Consider the following 18,029-nt stretch of genomic DNA (forward strand, 5'->3'; position numbering starts at 1 on the left):
TGGCACACTGGTCAGTGGACAGGACTGGTATTCCCGATCTGGCCACACTGGGCTGCGGATTGCCCAGTAGGCCAAGGGGTCACAGTCCAGGGGCTCCACAGGCTCGGCAAGATAGGCAGACACCACTGTGTGAGGGCTGTCTGCCTGATCCTGGGGTCTGGTGGGTCTGGACCCCCTAATGTTTCCATGCCCTTAGCCCATATTGGGAGCACCCGTGGTGGAGGGGAAGACTGGCTCGTGGATGGCAGGCTGGGTTCAGGCAGTGAATCCCCTTGTTCCACTTCCCCACCCCCTGCCGTTCCACCTCTGTCACTTTCTTAATAAGTACCTCCCTCCAGTGACTCAGTGTCTTGCTGCCACATATGGCGCCCTTCACCCTTGGGTCACAGATGGCGGCCAGCATATGCAGTGTGTTGGACCCCAAGGGTTTAAGCCTTTTCCTAAGTCCCTCCTTCAGCCGCCTCACCAGTGCCTGCACATCTGGTGAAAGTGGCCTGCCCCAGCCAGGAACACTGGCCCCCAGGAAGCTCTCCATTTGGCTGCGGAGCTCCTTCACTATATTGGCCTCAGCATGAGAAAGGCATCAGCAGCACTGAGGGTCTCAGTGGCTTCGAGAAAGGGCTTGAGGACCAGCAAGATCTGGGAGATCACACTCAGCTTTGGTCAGGGGGCCGCTGATCCCAATCTCCCCAAGCAAGGCCAGCTCATGGATGGTGAAGGGCTGGCCATCCAGAGCAAGCATCTCCCCAATGGTCTGGGTGACCTTGCTCACATTTGCAACTGGTCCCTTTTGCCCCCAGTGTTCCAAGGTGCCCTGCCTCTGCTGTGGGGGGATGGGGGCTATGGAGCGACATGGGGCTGTTCCTGTAGCAAAGGGGTGGTACCTGCGGAGATGATTCAGCATCCCCGAGGTGATCATGCTTTTTGTTCCCTTGCCCCGGCTGATTTTGGCTCGGCAGTGCACGCAGATAGCAAACACAGGATCATCTGCCAGCTCAAAATGATCCCAGATCATGCTAGTACTAGGTTTTTCCCTCTGGCATGTGGGTGCATCTGTGGATGGTGCTGAACTCTCCCCTTCTTCAGCAGTCAGAGGCACAGCAAGAGAAAGAGTGGACTCAGCTGAGCCACTTGCCTTCACCTGTACAGAAGCACCTTCTCAAGTGCCTTCTGGGAAAGACCTCGTGGCTTGAAAGGAAAAAAACCTGAGGGGTGCAGAGCACAAACTCAGCTGATTCCCCCTCCTTCTCCAGGACTTCCCTTGCCAGGGAATCTGTTGAAGATCAGGGCTTCCAGCTGTCGTGGTCTGATGCAGAGGTGCTGGAGAACATCAGCAGCTCAGAAACTGACCCCAAGGCAGAAAGCAGGGGAGCTGAAAAACTGCTGCCTTTTATGCATTTTTTCTGGCCCTCCCCCCAGAGCACTGGAATTGGAAGGGACCTCAGAGAATGATGACAGGTCATTGGCCAGCCACACATGTCAGTCATGAAAGCACTCCTTCCCCTTCCTTTTCTTACTTTCCCTTTTTTTCCCCCCACAGGGAATCCATTATAGGCAAGTTGAATATTCAACCCTTGTCAAATATTCAACCCGCGCTGTTAATATTCGACTTCCAGTATTCAATTTGACAGCTATTCGACCATCTGCTATTCGACTCGACTTTCACTTTTCAAGGTCAAATATGTCGAATATTTGTTGAATCGAATATTAAGTCAAAGCTTTGCACAGCCCTACTGTATATCCAATGCCATGGATGTAACTGAAGATGATGTTCTGTGGGAAGATGAGGAAGAAAATGAGAACAGTGAAGAGTGTGAGAGTGAGGATGCATGTGAAAGAGACCAGTCCTAAGCTGCAAGATCTAAGAAAGGAATAGCACTCTCTAGACAGAACCTAAAATAGGTTAAGTTAATGCTTGAATTGAATTAAAGCTAATATCGAATTTATGACTTACTGGTATTGTTGTAATTTTTATCAGTAGGTCTGTATATAAAAATAATATTTTTTCCCCTCACGTGGATCTAATTGTGGGTAGGTCATCTTAAATTCAAGGTCATCTTAAATTCGAGTAAATCCAGTATATATTTGCTCCCATTAAAATGACTCCAGTATGTTAAACAGTTTGCAGCAAGTTCACTTAGTTCAGGAATGTATCACATGGTCCAAATGCTTGTGTAGTATAAAACAGGAATTACGCCTTGGAATTTAAACTAACATTTATTGAATAAAGTCTGGCAGGAGGAAGTGGCATACTTAAAGTAAAGGTGTAGCATTGCTTAAAATAAAACTTCCTTATGCCAGCCAGCATCACCTCCATCTATCAGCCGTGAGCTGCAAACTGCTCCTTGTCAAATTTCTCTTTGGGAGGTAGTACAAAATTAATAGTAGAAAAGGGGAGATTAGGAATAGCATTATCAAGTATGTTAAAAAAAAGACTGAATAAAACCTATTAAGCAAAGCTATATAAAAAGGTTCATATAGCCAGGTCGAGATGCACACATACCAACATGGATTTGTCAAGAACATGTTGCTCTTGCCTAACCTGATTTCCTTCTAAGACAAGGTAATGGGCTTTTTAGGTGGAGGAGAGTAATGAATTTGATACATCTCTTTTTTAGCTAGGCTTTTGATACAGTCTCCCTTGACATCTTATAAATAAGATAAGGGAATACGATGTAAATAAAGCTACTTTAAAGTGGGTGCATGAATGGTTGGATCATCATGGCTCATAGTCATCAATGGCCTGATGTCCAACTAAGATGAGGTCTCAATTGGGATTTCCCAGGGGCCTGTCCTGGGCCTGGTATTGTTTAATATCTTTATTAATGATTTTGAGGATGGGATAAAGTGCACACTTAGAAATTTTGCAGATGACACCGAGTTGTGTGGAGCTGCAGATAAAGTGGAGAGTAGAGCCAGGATCGAAAATGATCTTGCTAAACTGAAGAAGTAGTCTCAAAGCAGTTTGAAATTAATAGGCTGAAATTCTACAAGGACAAAGACAATCCAATACTATACATAAAATGGAGCTATTAAATGCACAAATACAAATCAGGGAATGAGTAGCTGGTTTGCAATACTACAGAACAGGACCAGAGGAGTATTGCAGAGTGCAAACTGAATGTTAATCAACAGTATGCTGTTGTTGGGGGTGGAAGGGAGGAGAGCTGTCTTTCCCTTATTTCACCCATCAGAAATTAACATATATATAAGAAAGATTAATGCCAAAACAGTACTGAAGTTCAGCAATGGAGTTCAGAATTAATTACTGCCAGCAAGCCAGGTAATATAAAAGCTCAAATTTTTTTCCAAAAATTATTCACCGTTACATCATCAACATTAGCATCACCTGCTTCCCAGAAAGCAAATAGCAAATGATTTATATAGCATAACTAGAAATACAGCCAACATGGAATGAACAAATTGCCATCTTTCTTGCTTAGAAAAATGTATGAAGAATTAAACTGCTCTGAAAATAACAGAAATTACTAAGGCCTTGGTCCTGCTGATATTTGTGTAATGTGGAACAAGGAATGGAAAGCCGCTGTCTGCAGAGTAAACATATGCTTAAGCACATCTGAAATTAGATGTCAGACATATGTTCTGCTGTCCAATTACTGTCAAACAGGCAAAGAAGAAATGAATGGGGTGTATAGTATGGGTATGTCAGAAAGTCTTAAGAATTATACTCATCAAATTAATAAAAATATTACTCCTTTCTTTGGCCTTGTATCTGCCTCTGTGACATGGCAGTCGAACACTGAAGACTGGTGTGTACAGATGTTCTATGTAAAAGCAAGCCCTAAGTGCAAGATTTTCAAAAGAGATCAGGTACTTAAATAAGTGGCTAGACCATATGGAGTGCCATCACCATAAAAAAAGAAAGTAAAGGACAAAAGTAAGGATAACCATGAAATACACTCACTCTCAAGTTCAATCTGCAAAAGGAAATACAATATATAAAGAAAAAAGCTAGCTTGCTTTGCCCTCCTCTACAGTTCACATCTTCTAAGGACCCTACTGCAAAAAAAACCTTTAAGAAACATTTCACTTGCCTGAACCCCTCTGACCTTTTCTTTATTACTATTGTCTGGCCCAGCACAGGCTTACTTTGTTTTTTCTGGGATCTGAAGGGTGGGATTTTTTCCCTTAAGGATTCCCTGCCATCCGTCTTTCCCCACTTGCTTTCTGGAGGCTTTGTTTCTAATTCTTTATTTTTGGATATTACTTTTTTAAATGCATTCAATATGTTTTCAGCTACTATTATAATATTCTGGTTGTCATATTTCCAAGCTGAATGCGTGTTTCCTAGGAGAAATACAATGAAAGTATAACTGTGATGGTTACAGCAATTAAATAGTAAGGAGGAACTAGGAAGATTTAAAGCTACTGGAGTCAATCATATCATGTGATTTCTCAGATAGAATGGTTCAGCTTGGATGACTGATGCTAAAACTGAAATCAAACAGACAATTTTATTCTACCTGTCACCTGCCTGAAACCTGATTTTCTGTTTAGCTCAATGCTCTTTTCACACTAAACCAACAGTTCAGAAAGGCGTATTAGCCACTTTCTACAATATCCTCCATTTAAAAAAGTATTTTCTTGAAAGAAGACTGAACATATGTAGCTTTATAGGAAATTTTTTTTTTTTTAAATATTTGTTTGTTCATTTAGATTTTACTCTTCTACACACTCCACAACCAAAGGGAGCTCTGGGTGATGCATATTTAAAACCAAGTAAGTGAAAGCAATGGAACTTTTCCCTCCCTGAGCTGCACTGGGGCCCAGTGCTTCTCTCCACAGTGGCAGCGCCCCCCAGGTGGCACCCACCCCTGGGAACCCAACCTGGGAGCGCGACAGCTGCGAAGGAAAGCACTGGTCACCCCACAGCCACAGAGGGAAGCACCAGGTCCCTGTGCAGCTCAGGCAGGCAGGCTCCAGAAGGGAAAAAAAAAAGAGATCAGGCTACTTCCCGCTTTTTTTGTTTGTTTGTTTCATCAGTCAAGCCTGCCTGCATGGGCTGCCACTGGGTCGCATAGCTCCTGAGCTGTGTGGGGCCCGGTGTTTCTCTCCGCAGCTGCGGCACCCCCCAGGCCAGGCGCAGCAGGTAGCACTTCATTAGGTAGCAAACTAAAACATCTCGGAAGTGTTTTATCTTGCTACATTACAAAGTCATTTAGACTGGAATACACCACTGAGTATCCAAACATCAATGCCATTAAAGAGGTGCTAAAAGGCATTTAAGCTGCTTTAAAGACCAATTCTGTGGTGTGTACAGGGGCCCTAACACACCCTCTAAACCAGCAATTCTCACCCAGAGTGCTGCAACAAAGTGGGGTGCATTGAGATCTTTTCAAGGGTTCTACAGTGTACCATGCAATATTAGCAGTATTAAGTGTGCAAATATGATTCACAAAATAAACCCAGAGATTTAAAATAAGAAGCCATGGTGTTAAAATCATTGTAATCTGTTGTGATGTTCCTAATTTCTTTGCAGCAGACAAAAATAAAATAAAAACTTAAGAGCTAGCATTTTCTGAGGGGTGCCTTGAGTTTAATGAGGGGTGCCTGGAATCTGACAAGTCTGAGAACCACTGCACTAATCAAGCCCCACTCTCAACTTCTCCTTCATAGTCCTTCTCCAACATCCATACAAAGAGAGGGGCTTCGTAGTATGTCCAGGAGGTCAACAAATAGACTATTTCAGATCATAGGGGGAAAAGAGCTGCAAAAGAAAGAACTGCATGGAGAATGCTTTTACAAGGGGTAGATGAAACTCACAGTCTTTTTCTGATCCTAACTGTGGTAGTGCATCATAGGGAGTGAAAATCTCCTAGACAGGTAGGCCCCAGGCCAGGTTTTATGTATCCAAACCATGAAACTACACTTGGAAAACAGCAGATGTACCAATCAAATTACAGGACACTTTCTGAAGCTGCCAGATGCATCTTGAACCAGCTTCAACTTCAGATACAAAGTAATAAATTTGTAGAACAGGGGTGGGCAACCTACAGCCCACAGGTCGAATCTGGCCCACAAAGAGCTTGGATCTGGTCCAGAAAGGTCTATCCAGCCTGGGGCAGCTCACGAATTGAGTGGCTCACAGCTGTGACAAACTGCCTGGCCCCTCCATAGCACTCTCCTCAGCAGATCTCCCTGCTGCTCCCTTCTCCTGCCTATGCTTACTTTGCTGCAGAGGGCCTAGATATCTGCAGTGAGTGTAAGCACAGGCAGCTAGAGATCTCCGGGTAGGTGGAAGGTGGATTTGTGGCCTGTGGCAGGAATCCAGCTTACAAGTTCTGGCCCAGGGCAGCAAAATGATGCCAAATCCTTTAGAGAAAAACTAAAATGGGCCTAAAACAACACAGGCCTGTGTGGAATAAATAGACTATGAGGCATGGAGAGACTGTGTCCACTGCTCTTCCACTGACACAGAAGTACTGGCCTTGATGCAAAAGCATCCCACACTGTACTTTCAGGTTGGGAGCAAGAAAGACAATTCCCAACTCTTTGACAATTCTGAAGGACAGAGGACTTTGCCACAAGATTCGTCAGGATTTGGCAGAAAACTATAAAATGTAAAATTAACCCTAACTGAGGGATCAACCCCCCACCTCACACACAAACCTGTAATTGCTGCATTACATCCTAGCAGGAAGAATAATGTGCTCCTTTCTCTGAAAGTACTAAGAGTTACTATGCTTGAACATGAAACCCTCAGCTATTCCAAGCCACATATAAGACATTTTTTCTTGTCTCTCAAAAACCAATTCAAGAGAGGTTAGTAGAAACATTAATAATGAAACCAGTCAGTGCAAATTAATGTTTTTTAGTCACAGAGGTTCAAGTATATTAAAGTTTTTCTTCTTTGCTCAGAACATTAGTTTCTTCCATTGACAAAAAAACCGAAGTCCAAGTACCTGCTTTCACTGCAGTTTTAGCTCAAGTTATCTACACAAAAATTGTGCTAGCTTAGGTTGAGGGGGGAGCAGTCAAGCAGTGAGACAACCTTAACAGAATGATCAGACTAGAATCACAAAGTAGTTAACTTCCCATTGAATTACTACTCTACGCTCCCAATTTATCCTTAGTTTAAATCATTGGTTAATATAAGCTAGAGATTTTTGTAAGTGAATATGAGTAAGCTTAGTAGCTACACATACTTCAGCCAAAATGACAACAAAAAAAGCCTTACAGTTGTCCATTTTTGAAGTAGGGGTTAACTCCTCCCTAAACCAGCACACTGTTTTGTACTAAACATCACACACTAAAAAAATACCCTTTAAGACACAAAGCACTCAAGGGCTGCATCCAGGCAAGCATGGCTGTATGGTATGTGGTACCAGATGCATCTGCAGCACCACATACCGCACATTCAGCTATTCTCCATGCTACAAGGGAGCAGCGCAGGAGGGAAAGGCAGGCAGCCTGATCACTGGCAGTGTGTGCTGCTCAAAACCGGAGCATGGCTGGTTGGAGCTGCACTGCAGCTGCCAGCCAGGCTTCAAGTGGCAGTATCACTGCTGCTGGAGCCCTGGGAGGCCTCCAGGACCCCAGGTCAGGTTGCTGGGGCCAACCCAGTGCTGCCCTAGCCTCCCTTACCCCACCTGGGGTAACATGGCATGCGCCAAAGCATGCGTGGCATAGGCGTTCCCTGGGGACAACTAGCAGAGACACAAGATGCGCCATCGCTAGTTGTTCCCAGGGAACCAAATATCCACACTTCTCTGGATGCAGCCCAGAATTCACAGGTACAACACCCTTTCACACTCCTTCTGCCATTATTTTAAAGTATGCAAAAACATGGAAGCAGTTATATAGCTGAAGAGGAGGAGATGACTTCACTTTTACCTAAACACACTCGACCTGTTCCATCCAGTGTCAGGCCTTCAGGACACTCGCAGTGAAATGACCCTCTGCTGTTAACACACCGTCCATTAGGACAGACCCCCGGGAAGACATCACATTCATTTACATCTGTTGTGAAATAAATACAAAGAGACATTTAAGGGAGTATACTTGTTTTTCAAAATATCCATGCCTTTACTGGTTTTATAAGACCTTACTGAGATTTTAAAGTTATGTGAAGGCAATCAGAAGATTTTCATGTATATGGTATTGGGATCTGAAGACTCTTCTGGGTTACATTTGGCTGTTAATAGCCCCAGTCCTTATCTTGTATAGCGATAGCCAAGCCATATTCTCATTTCCAGGGATGATCCACTGCACTAAGTAGGGGTGAGTAAAGGCATGAGTATTCTACTTATATATAGAAGGAATCTTGAAGGACAGGGATCAGATTTCTAAGTTGCTCTGTGTCTTTATTATAGAGATTTCCTTGACTTCCTCCAATGTCTTAGAGTAGGGTGGTGCTTTCTAAATGCCTTCACTGCCTGTGATGGCAATCATGACACGTTAATGTGCTTAAAACCTCCAATAACAAAAAAGCAAGAAATTCTCTTTATCCCATTTTTAGCAAAAAAGTGCAGGTATTGAATAAGAAAAAATAACTTCACCTTCACAGGTAACACCCTTAACTCTGGCAAATCCTCTTGGGCAAGCAGTGTCTGGAAACAAAACCAATACATCATTGATTTGGAATGATAGAGCTGCACAATATTATAGAATCATAACAGTTAATAAGGGGGAAAGGTACTTTCTTTTTGTATCTTTCCTCCACTGGATCCCTAATAGCTTGTGAGGTGCTGAGTGCTCTGACTCTAATCCAGGAATACACTGAAGCACATGTGTAGCTATAAGCTAGTAAGTAGTCTCAGGAATTAAGTCATGTTCTCTCTTAAGAGCGTTGCTATGTTGCAGGTAGAATGCTCAGTCCCTTACAAGATCAAACCCTACTAGAGATAAGAGGTAATCATAACTTCTTTATTTTATACACATATCACATACATATATAAGCTACTTATGTTCCCTCTCTTCATCCTAGCCTCCTGGGATTATTTTTAGTATACCTTCCTGCAGAAATAACAATGCCATCTTAGTAAGCAGTGCAACTACTGGAGGCTTCTGCACTGTAAATCAATGCCCAGTGAAATCAGACAAGCAAGTACTTGACTTTTTAGGGTTCACAAAACATCTGAATGCAGGAAGCAGTGGGGAGAGAAAAGCAGGTTCCATGAAGATGTAGGTTTTAGATACTCTTAGTTAGAACCAGAAATGTTGCGACCTTTCTCCCCAATCCCATCCAACCTTACAGTAAAAACAAAGATGTTAAGTGGATTGTATTAAGGTCCTATTTAAAAAGCAAGAGCTGGAATTGCCTAACGTGGACTTAGTGATAAGTAGCATTATTAACTTGTTAGAGGAATTCTTCCTACTCTACAGCTAATAACAGCTGCTACCCTACAGCTAATAACAGCATTAGTGCAGATGTTTTTGTGTTTTAAAACACCTGGGAACAGAGGACACTTTTACATGTACTCCGGGAGTGGGCGTGGAGGATGGGGAGTGGGCTATGCTTTAAAAGCCGCTCCAAATAAAGTGCTGCAGCATCTCGTGTATCTGTGTCTCCCCACTTCAAAATGGTGGCAGGGGAGCTTGACTTGTCTGACAATTAATCAAGTATGCTCTGACTCATAATTACAGCACATCAGAGCAGCCCCCACGCTTGTGTGCAGGCACCCTGAGTGCCAGCAGCCTTCAAGATACAGTCCCCTTATAGACTTTTCACCAGACATTTGCCTCCTCCACTACCATCTCTCTGCCTACGCATCTCTCTGCCTACATCTGCACCACACATGACAAGAATCTACCCTTGTAGAAATCCATTAAAAATATAATCAATTGGTGGGCTTTGTGGGTTACCAAGGGATTCACACAGTGAAGCACAGAAGTCATTAAGTCCTCATGTTATCATCTTTTTACTGAAAATACTCTGTTAAGAAAGATGCTTTGTTTAAGGAAGAATTACTTTATCTAATGACATTTCTGCCCTTCCCCCCATAAACAGAGCACAGAACCATACCTAATTCACATCGTTCACAAGGGCTACCCCATGCAGCTCCTAACGTCGCACAGCATTCAGATTTCAGCGTAGCACCATTGATGTTCACTTCACAACGACCATCTTGAATGTTCAGCCAGCATGTTCCCTTAAGACTATCTGCAGCGGATTAGAAAAAGAACAGGGAGCTCTCAGGTATTTATGTTTATTGTGCTATGTTTAGTTAGGATTGTGGGTTTATTATTATTACCACAAATATAACTTAAATAATCCAAAGAATGTTCATAAAAATTGCTATGAGGCCAAACTGCAAATTCTGCTGTGCTCATGTAAACTCGGAGTAGCTCCAGCCAAAGCAGGAGTTCTAAGCTGACTAGGATCAAAATGTATCTGGCATTAAGTTTCGTGAATGGGTCTACAAGTTCATATGTATTCTTTCTACACTACAAACACTGTAACATATACTAACTAATTATTTCAAACTGCACTGACAGGTAAAGTCAATTTTAAAACAGCATTCAGAAAATGAAAATGTGCTATGGAAAAGATACCACTTGGTGTAAGCCCCATGATTTCATTAGAATTACACTGGAGATACATTTGTTGAGTAAGATTAAAAGACCAAATGCTACTTAGTTATATAGATTTGAAAGAGTCAAACTCTCATGGAAAGTCAGAGAGACTTATGACATGTCTCAATGCCATGCTACCATAAAACAGCCTCCATTCTGTGCGTGCCAACTTTTGATAATAAACGATGAAGTTGTTTTAGGGACTGGGCAGTCAGTGTCTCAGTACTCTGCAGTTCTACAAAAACATAGCACAACAAGGATGTGCTCTAGTTATAAAGTCACTGCAAAGGCAGGTTCTCCAGCCATGGGGCAATAGGAGACTCCTTTCCTTCACCCCTCCCCACCACCCCAGGGCAGAGAGGGTATCTCCAGCTGATGCCTCATGGGCATGCCAGTGAGACATGGGGATTCTGCATTAGATAACAGGTGTGGAAGTTGGGGAGGCCAGCAACCATGCTTCTCTTGTGTTCTGTGGACTGCCGAGAGGCATTGCTTCTGCCTGAGACAAAACACTCCTTGGAATTTATACTTGGAATAAATAGGTCAAATTGTTCCCCGATGTAATCTCATTGCCTTAGAATTACATCAGGAATTCATCTGTTCCATTAATTTTATTTGATCATATCTAGACACACACACAGACATGTATAAATTGCCATCCAGTTTTAGCTCATTGCTAAAATGCTAAAACAGAGAAAATGTATACTTTATACCAAGAGTGAATTCACTTCCTGCTTTATTAGAAATTCTTTGTGAATAAAGCTAGTTATTACTGTGGCTAATTTTAATTTTATGCAGCCAACATGTCAAAGTAATACATTGCAAAATGATTTCAAGTATACGATTATCAGGTGATTTTCTTCACATCAGCTGTATTTGAATCTTCCTGCCAAAGTCTGTTAGTCTTATCTTATTTCAGGCTATGAGTTAATTTCCTTTATTTTCTATAGTCTTTCTTGTCCAGACAAAATTTGCAAAAGGGCAGCCACTGTGACTGGTGAGAAAGTTATTTATTACTGAGCATCAAAGCATTCTTCTGCCACTTGCATTTCTTTGATTCTGACCTGAATAAGAATATATACATGCTACAAGCAGATGGCAACCTCCTGTTTTGTGTACTCTATCAGAATTTTACAAACTGTAACTCAGAATGGTATAACTGGTATTTCACAGAAAAAAGGAAAGTTTTCCTACTGCAGGTATAATTCCCCAAAAGAATATATCTTATCAGACAATATATCTTATTCCATTTTACAAACAATTTCACTATTCTCTTGACTCATTAGGTTATTCAATACCATTCCAATAAGCATCACAGTTCTCTTAAGTTGCATTCATTTGTAAAAATTATTATGGGGAAGCAAAATGAAACAAAATTTAAATATTTAAAAGCAGTAGTTTAAAACATAGCGGGCACGTCTACATGTGATCTGTAATGCAAATTAGCTTATTTTAATGTCCACTAAAGTGTCACTGAAAAAAACCATGTTATTTAGTTAATGCATATTAAAATAGGCTAATGCACATTAAGTGTCACTTAAAAACCATGCTTCTTAATGTGCATTAAAACAGGCTAATGCACATTTTCCTAGTACCTCACAATGGAGGTACTAGATCCAATGTGCATTAACTAATGCACATGTAGATATGCCCACTGTTAAATAGAATGTTTATGAAAGGTGATGAATTTAGATTCCTTAGTGACTGAAGTCTTCTCTTTCTTCTCAAAATACTAGAGCTAGGAAACACTCACTGAAAGTCAGTAGGTGAGAGGTTTAAAACCAACAAGAGGAAGTACTTTTTATGCAATGCGTAGTTAACATGTAGAATGCAGTGCCACAGGAAGTGGTGGAGGCAGATGGCATAGCCAGGTTAAAAAAATGGGACTGGATACATTCATGGATGATAGCTTGGTTAATGGCTGTTGAACAGAATGGTTGGAGATGTTTCCTCTGGAATCCCTAACTCAACAATGGTGGATGCCAGAGAAGATACTAAACAGGGGATACATCACTCTAGAGATGTCTGGTTCAATACTCTCCCTTTATAGCACGGGTGGGGAAAATATAGCCCACAGAAGGACTTTGACTGGCCAGTTGCAGGTCTCTAGGTCCTGCCTGGCCCAGGTGTGCAGTGGAGCTGGGGTGGCTTCTTCTGATTGTTGCTGCCAGCCCTGGCCCCATTCCCAGCCCTGTGGAGACTGGTGGGGACCCACACGCACAACCCCAGCCCTGGCTTGCCCCACACCTGTTTTGGACCTGCCCTGGTTAGAGTGAATCAGCTCCAGACCAGTCAGGACCCAAACCCCAACCTACCCTGCACCCGCTCCAGACCAGCCCACCCGTGACGAGCAGTGGTGGCAGCAGCACCACCCAGCCAGAAGCTTCTGCTGGGCATGGGGGAAAAGTGGCTGTTTTCCCCCATCACAGGCAGGCCCTTCTTGCTATGGCCACCTGGAAGCTGTATCCAAGCTGCTGTGTGACTCCTCTCCACCACTGTCACCACTGCCTCCAGGCCACCCAGCAGGGCAGTGGTGGTAGTGGAGACAGGGCAGCCCAGGTGCAGGCAGCTGCAGCAAGAAGAGCCCAGCAGCAGTGAGGAGGAGGCAGTCACCTTTCCCCTGCACCCAGCAGCAGCTTCTTCCTGGCCACCGTTCACTGTGGGAAGGCTGGTCCAAAGCAGGTGCAGAGCAGGCCAGGGCCTGGGTTGTGTACATGGGTCCCGGCCTGATCTGGAGGTGGTTTGCTCTGGCCAGGGCAGGTGGGGACCAGGCACAGGGCAAGCTGAGGCTGGGAATGGGGCTGTGCGTTTGGGTCCCGGCTGGTCCAAAGCTGGTCCACTCTGGCTGGGGTGAGTTTGGAGCAGGCATGGGGTGGGCTGGGGCCAGGGGCCGCTGTGCGCTCAGCTACTTCTGGGCACTGGTGGTGGTAGCAGCAGCAGGGAGGAGCTTTAGGGCCCGTGGACTCCAGGTTTGATGAGCTGTCGCAAGGTGGGGGTGCTGACCAGCCTGTAACAGCTCCCCACAACTGGTTATGTGGCCCATGGGCCCAAATAATTGCTCAGCCTTGCTCTAAAGCTTCCACTGTTGGAGAAAGAATACTGGGCTAGATGGACAAGAGGTCTAATGTGGAATGGCACTTCTCATATTCTTATATAAAACAGAGAAAGCCTAGACAGAAAGTATGTATAATGCCTTATTCAGTCCTGACAAATTTGCCATGCACATCTTCTGGAACCATTCATTGTGGAGTGGTAGTGAAATTTAACAATAGTGCCTGTACTCAGTGAGTATGGTGGACTATATCTATAATATTAGCCGTATCACTGTGTTCTTCTCTTTATTTTCAACACAGCATTGCATCCTTTCACGTATGTAATGGAAGATGTTACAATCATTCTCAAAATACCTTCCATTAGCAGAAAAATTCAACTATTCAAATAATCCTATGGGAATTTATATGACGTTTGTATGGTAAGCTTTCACTCAATGCAAGTGTTGGATCCTTAATGACTTCACAATGGCAATTCATCTGAGAACATGCAGGATTTAAACAAGACAAAAAAACATAGAAGGACAAGAATGTAACCTCTTAGCAAGCTACAAGTGCTACCTGGGAACCTAAGAGAGACTGCTGTAGGCAGCCCCCACACTGTAGAGCCCTCATGTCCCAGGCAGCCCTGGTCACTGTCTACACATGCACAGTGGCAGCATAAATTACTCTGCCATAGGATACTACCTGTTCTGGATGCTAATATGGGTGCCCATGTCAACAGTGATACGTTACTGTAGAGCTAATTAGTCAACTTTGCAGTAAAGCGCATGTACAGATGCACCCCATGAGAATCAAAGAAAACTAAAAGTTTCAATTCAAAACATTAAAAGTGCTCCACCTCAATCCATCTCACAATATCCTTAACCACACGGCACTATTAAGGTAATCGTGGAAATATGTGGGCATTTGAGGTAAATAAGGGTCCATCATCTTCCAAGGCCTTTAAAAATGTAAGAACAAATCCACTGATAAATGTGCCTTGAAAACTCCACTAGGTATGGTGAGGTCACCCTGCAATCAACTCTCTCAAAGCATGCTGCTAGTTCTAACCAAATTCAAACAACACCTGATTTACCAGATCATCATCATCTAAGGATACTAGTACCAATGTGTATTCCACAAATCATGCCAATGCTTGTAACTAGGTAAGATTAAGGAAGATTCCAGATGAATTCAGAGGAAACCTTCCATGGCCCGAGCAAAGGAAAGGTACGATGCAGTATTAACTTTTTTTATGATAGCTTCTTAAACAACAGCCATAGTTAAACTGATATCTTATCCTCTGGGAGAAAATAACCACCAGTGTCAATAATAGACCTGATACTATTCACATCTCTCCCTAACTCTTTCTCATGGATAAGGGGCATAGCCTATACCTCCTTCAGCCTACTCAGGGCTTGTATACATGAAAATAGCTGAAATACTGTCAAAGAAAGCGGCATGTCTAGCTCCTCCTTAGTTTGTTACTGCTTCCAAGGAAACAGGCAAACTAGTCTGCATTTGATCAATCTAATCCACAAAGCAAGTAAAAAAGGCTTCACAGCCAACCCTGTGACAGTCTATTACCAAGTACAAATTACTACGACTCTTTTTGTTTGTTTTGATCTTGCATTTAAAAATCAATGCTATCAATTTAATTAGTGCTAATTAAAAAAGAAAAAGAAAAAACACATTAAAAGACCTACCAATGCAGATCAGTCCAGTAGAATCCAGCTTGCTGCCAGGTGAACACTCACAGTTGAAAGAACCAAGATTGTTTCTGCAGGCACCATTGACACACGGGCTGCTTTCACATTCATTTATATCTATAATCCAGAAGGGAGAGATGCTGTTAGGACTGCTGTTTCTGGAAAATATTACGTTTTAGAAATGCTGCTGTGAACCATGATATACCAGCATGGCTGCTCAACTTGGTTCACTTTTCCCTCCCATCCCCCCCCTTTTTTTTTTGCTTTTATAGAATGTGAGGTCCATCACATATAAGGGACAGCTATATGCATGTATATGCACATATTTTCAAAGTGCTAATTAAATGGCTCTTTCCTATAAAGACAAAACATTTCCATGAACTTGGACTAAAAGGTTTTCCAGAATCAATTATGATTGTCCTGAGAGAAATCGGAATCCTTTTTTTATGGAAAACAACACATTTCCAGCCACAACGCACTGTGCACAAACAAAGGTTTTATTGTTTCTGTCATTTATGGCTCCATGAGGCTTTGGAAGAATTAAGAAAACCCTCTCAGAAACAAAATATTACAATGCTGGCTAGCGTTCCATAGTCCTGGAAAGTGCTCAAGAAATAAGACTGAAACTGTAATGCTGCAAATGGTATTCCTCTTCATCCCTTACTCTTTCTTCCTTTCACCCTATGAGTTGTTTTTTTTTAAGTCTGACTACATGTAGGAATAGAGTCCCTGCTGATAATATTAGCATTTTTAGAAAAAAGAAATTAGTTAAAAAAACAAACCCTAGCAAATTCTTCGAAAGAACAACCACGTGTGCATACCCATGTCTTCCTGAAGTTCACCAATTTCATTTTTTATTTGGATCCTAAATCAAATCAGAAATCCTAATCCAACTAGATAGTTCCTGTTGTGGGTCAGGAATGAAAGTTTTAGTGTGTGCTTATGTTCTCAAGTACTGACTAAGAACTAAGGCCAAGCTCATAAACATAGTTTAGCACAAATTAATTAAAAATAAAATGCAGGATTTATTAGACCAGTAATAGCATCAATGGCTGCTTTTAAAGATAACACAAACTATTTAACTTATTTTGCAAAAGTTGTACCAAAGGTACCATTTCCTACTTCATGCATTATGTCATATCAAATCTTCAGTGCTCTTGACTTGCATGGGCTTCTGAAGTCATAAGAACAAGTCATAAGAACAAGTAAACCATTGACCAAATTGCATATGTATTATATTAAAATGATAGAAAATACCTAGAAAACATAAACCTTTAGAGACTTTAATATCTCCCATCACCCTCAAAAGAAAGTACAGTTTTTAAGGGTCAAATCTCACACCTCTACAATGGGACTGTTCACCTAAATACACCAAGCACGACTTGGTCCTTGTCAATTTTTAGGGAATAGCAGCATTCCTTCCTGCTACCATACAGGACTGTTGCTTCTGAGAATAAATGCAAGCTTCCTGCTCCCTGTTGTGATGCCACAGAATTCTTAAACATTGATTAAATGCTAAATGATCCTCAGGATACAACTGAATTAGGAAGATTCTGCATACCCAGTGCCTTCTGCCATCTTACATTACACTGCAAGACATTATTTAAAAATGAGCAGATGTCATGTCTGAACCACATTAGGACATATACCACTTTCATTTCAAAGGCATATGAGTGATCAACAGAACTGTTATATAAAAAAGTCACATAAAAAATTATATTAAAGGACATCTACATTGTAAAGTAAGCCACTGACAAGTTAGGAAAAAAACATGGCTGCCTTTGCAACTTTAATTTGTTTCCCTTATGCACATGCATTATGATAAAGTCTTTAATAATGTGGTCACAGGCAATATTTTTCCAAATATCATTCAGTGTACAAGATGGATGGAATTCATTGGGAAAACTCCCCCGTATTTTTGTTGTATTTTTGTTTCTTTCTCAATGTGGCATCCTCAACCAAATATCATTCAGTGTACAAGATGGATGGAATTCATTGGGAAAAAAAACCCTATATTTTTGTTTCTTTCTTAATATGGCATCCTCAACCTTACATATTGCATTGCTCTGGAGACAGAATTATTATTAATTTTCTGAATGGACTTTGTGTCGTGCTCAACATTATTTTAACTGAGTGTTTCATAAGCATTTTCCCCAGTGGGAAATAATTTCCTCCATTGTACAGAAAGAGAACTAATGTATAGAGAAAGAGAGGTTAACATAAAAAATAGGCTCTAATTGTTAATGCACAATGTGGTAAGATTACAGCTTAATTTTTCAGGATACAAAGAATTACATAAGCCCAAACATAAGCACAGTTTCTACTGATTACAAGTGCAGCTGTGCATGCTCAGCAGTTCTACAAATACAACCACAGGGACTAAAGTCAAGTACCAAAGAGGGGAAGAACATGCATTTAGGGCCATAACCTATTTCCCTTTCCCACACCTAAGTGATACTTATGTAGCTATATAATTGCAAATTTTGGCACTTCACATGGTTTCGAATTTGGCATAGCTCATGCAATGCTTCCCAACTTAGCACGCTCAACAGGCTTCATCATGGCCTGCTAGATGCTTATAGGGGAAGAAAATCACCTAGGCATGAGTGTAAGTTCCAAAATGTTAGTTGCAGAAGAACCAAAATTATTGGGTGTCAGATACTGGAGGGAGCTGGGGGGCAGAGGGTGGGAAGGGGGAGCAGTTTCCCATTTACCCAAGAAGATTTGTGTTTTAGACCCCTTCACCCAGAGA

General features: G+C 42.1%; 1 protein-coding gene across 2 annotated transcripts in view; it reads right to left on the reverse strand.

Annotated features, from left to right (window-relative positions):
- Positions 1-18,029, reverse strand: part of FBN2 (fibrillin 2) — a 302,703-nt gene that overhangs the window by 117,063 nt on the left and 167,611 nt on the right. For both annotated transcript variants that reach the window (XM_090038496.1, XM_090038495.1), the window contains exons 20-23: positions 15,275-15,394; positions 9,986-10,123; positions 8,520-8,570; positions 7,855-7,980 (exon numbers count right to left, since the gene is read on the reverse strand). In XM_090038496.1, the coding sequence (XP_089894622.1) occupies positions 7,855-7,980; positions 8,520-8,570; positions 9,986-10,123; positions 15,275-15,394 (435 nt within the window). The remainder of the gene's footprint in view (positions 1-7,854; positions 7,981-8,519; positions 8,571-9,985; positions 10,124-15,274; positions 15,395-18,029) is intronic.

This window comes from Crocodylus siamensis, chromosome 3, assembly GCF_052110815.1.
Source record: "Crocodylus siamensis isolate JL-2025a chromosome 3, ASM5211081v1, whole genome shotgun sequence".
In the NCBI taxonomy this organism is placed as follows: Eukaryota; Metazoa; Chordata; order Crocodylia; family Crocodylidae; genus Crocodylus; species Crocodylus siamensis.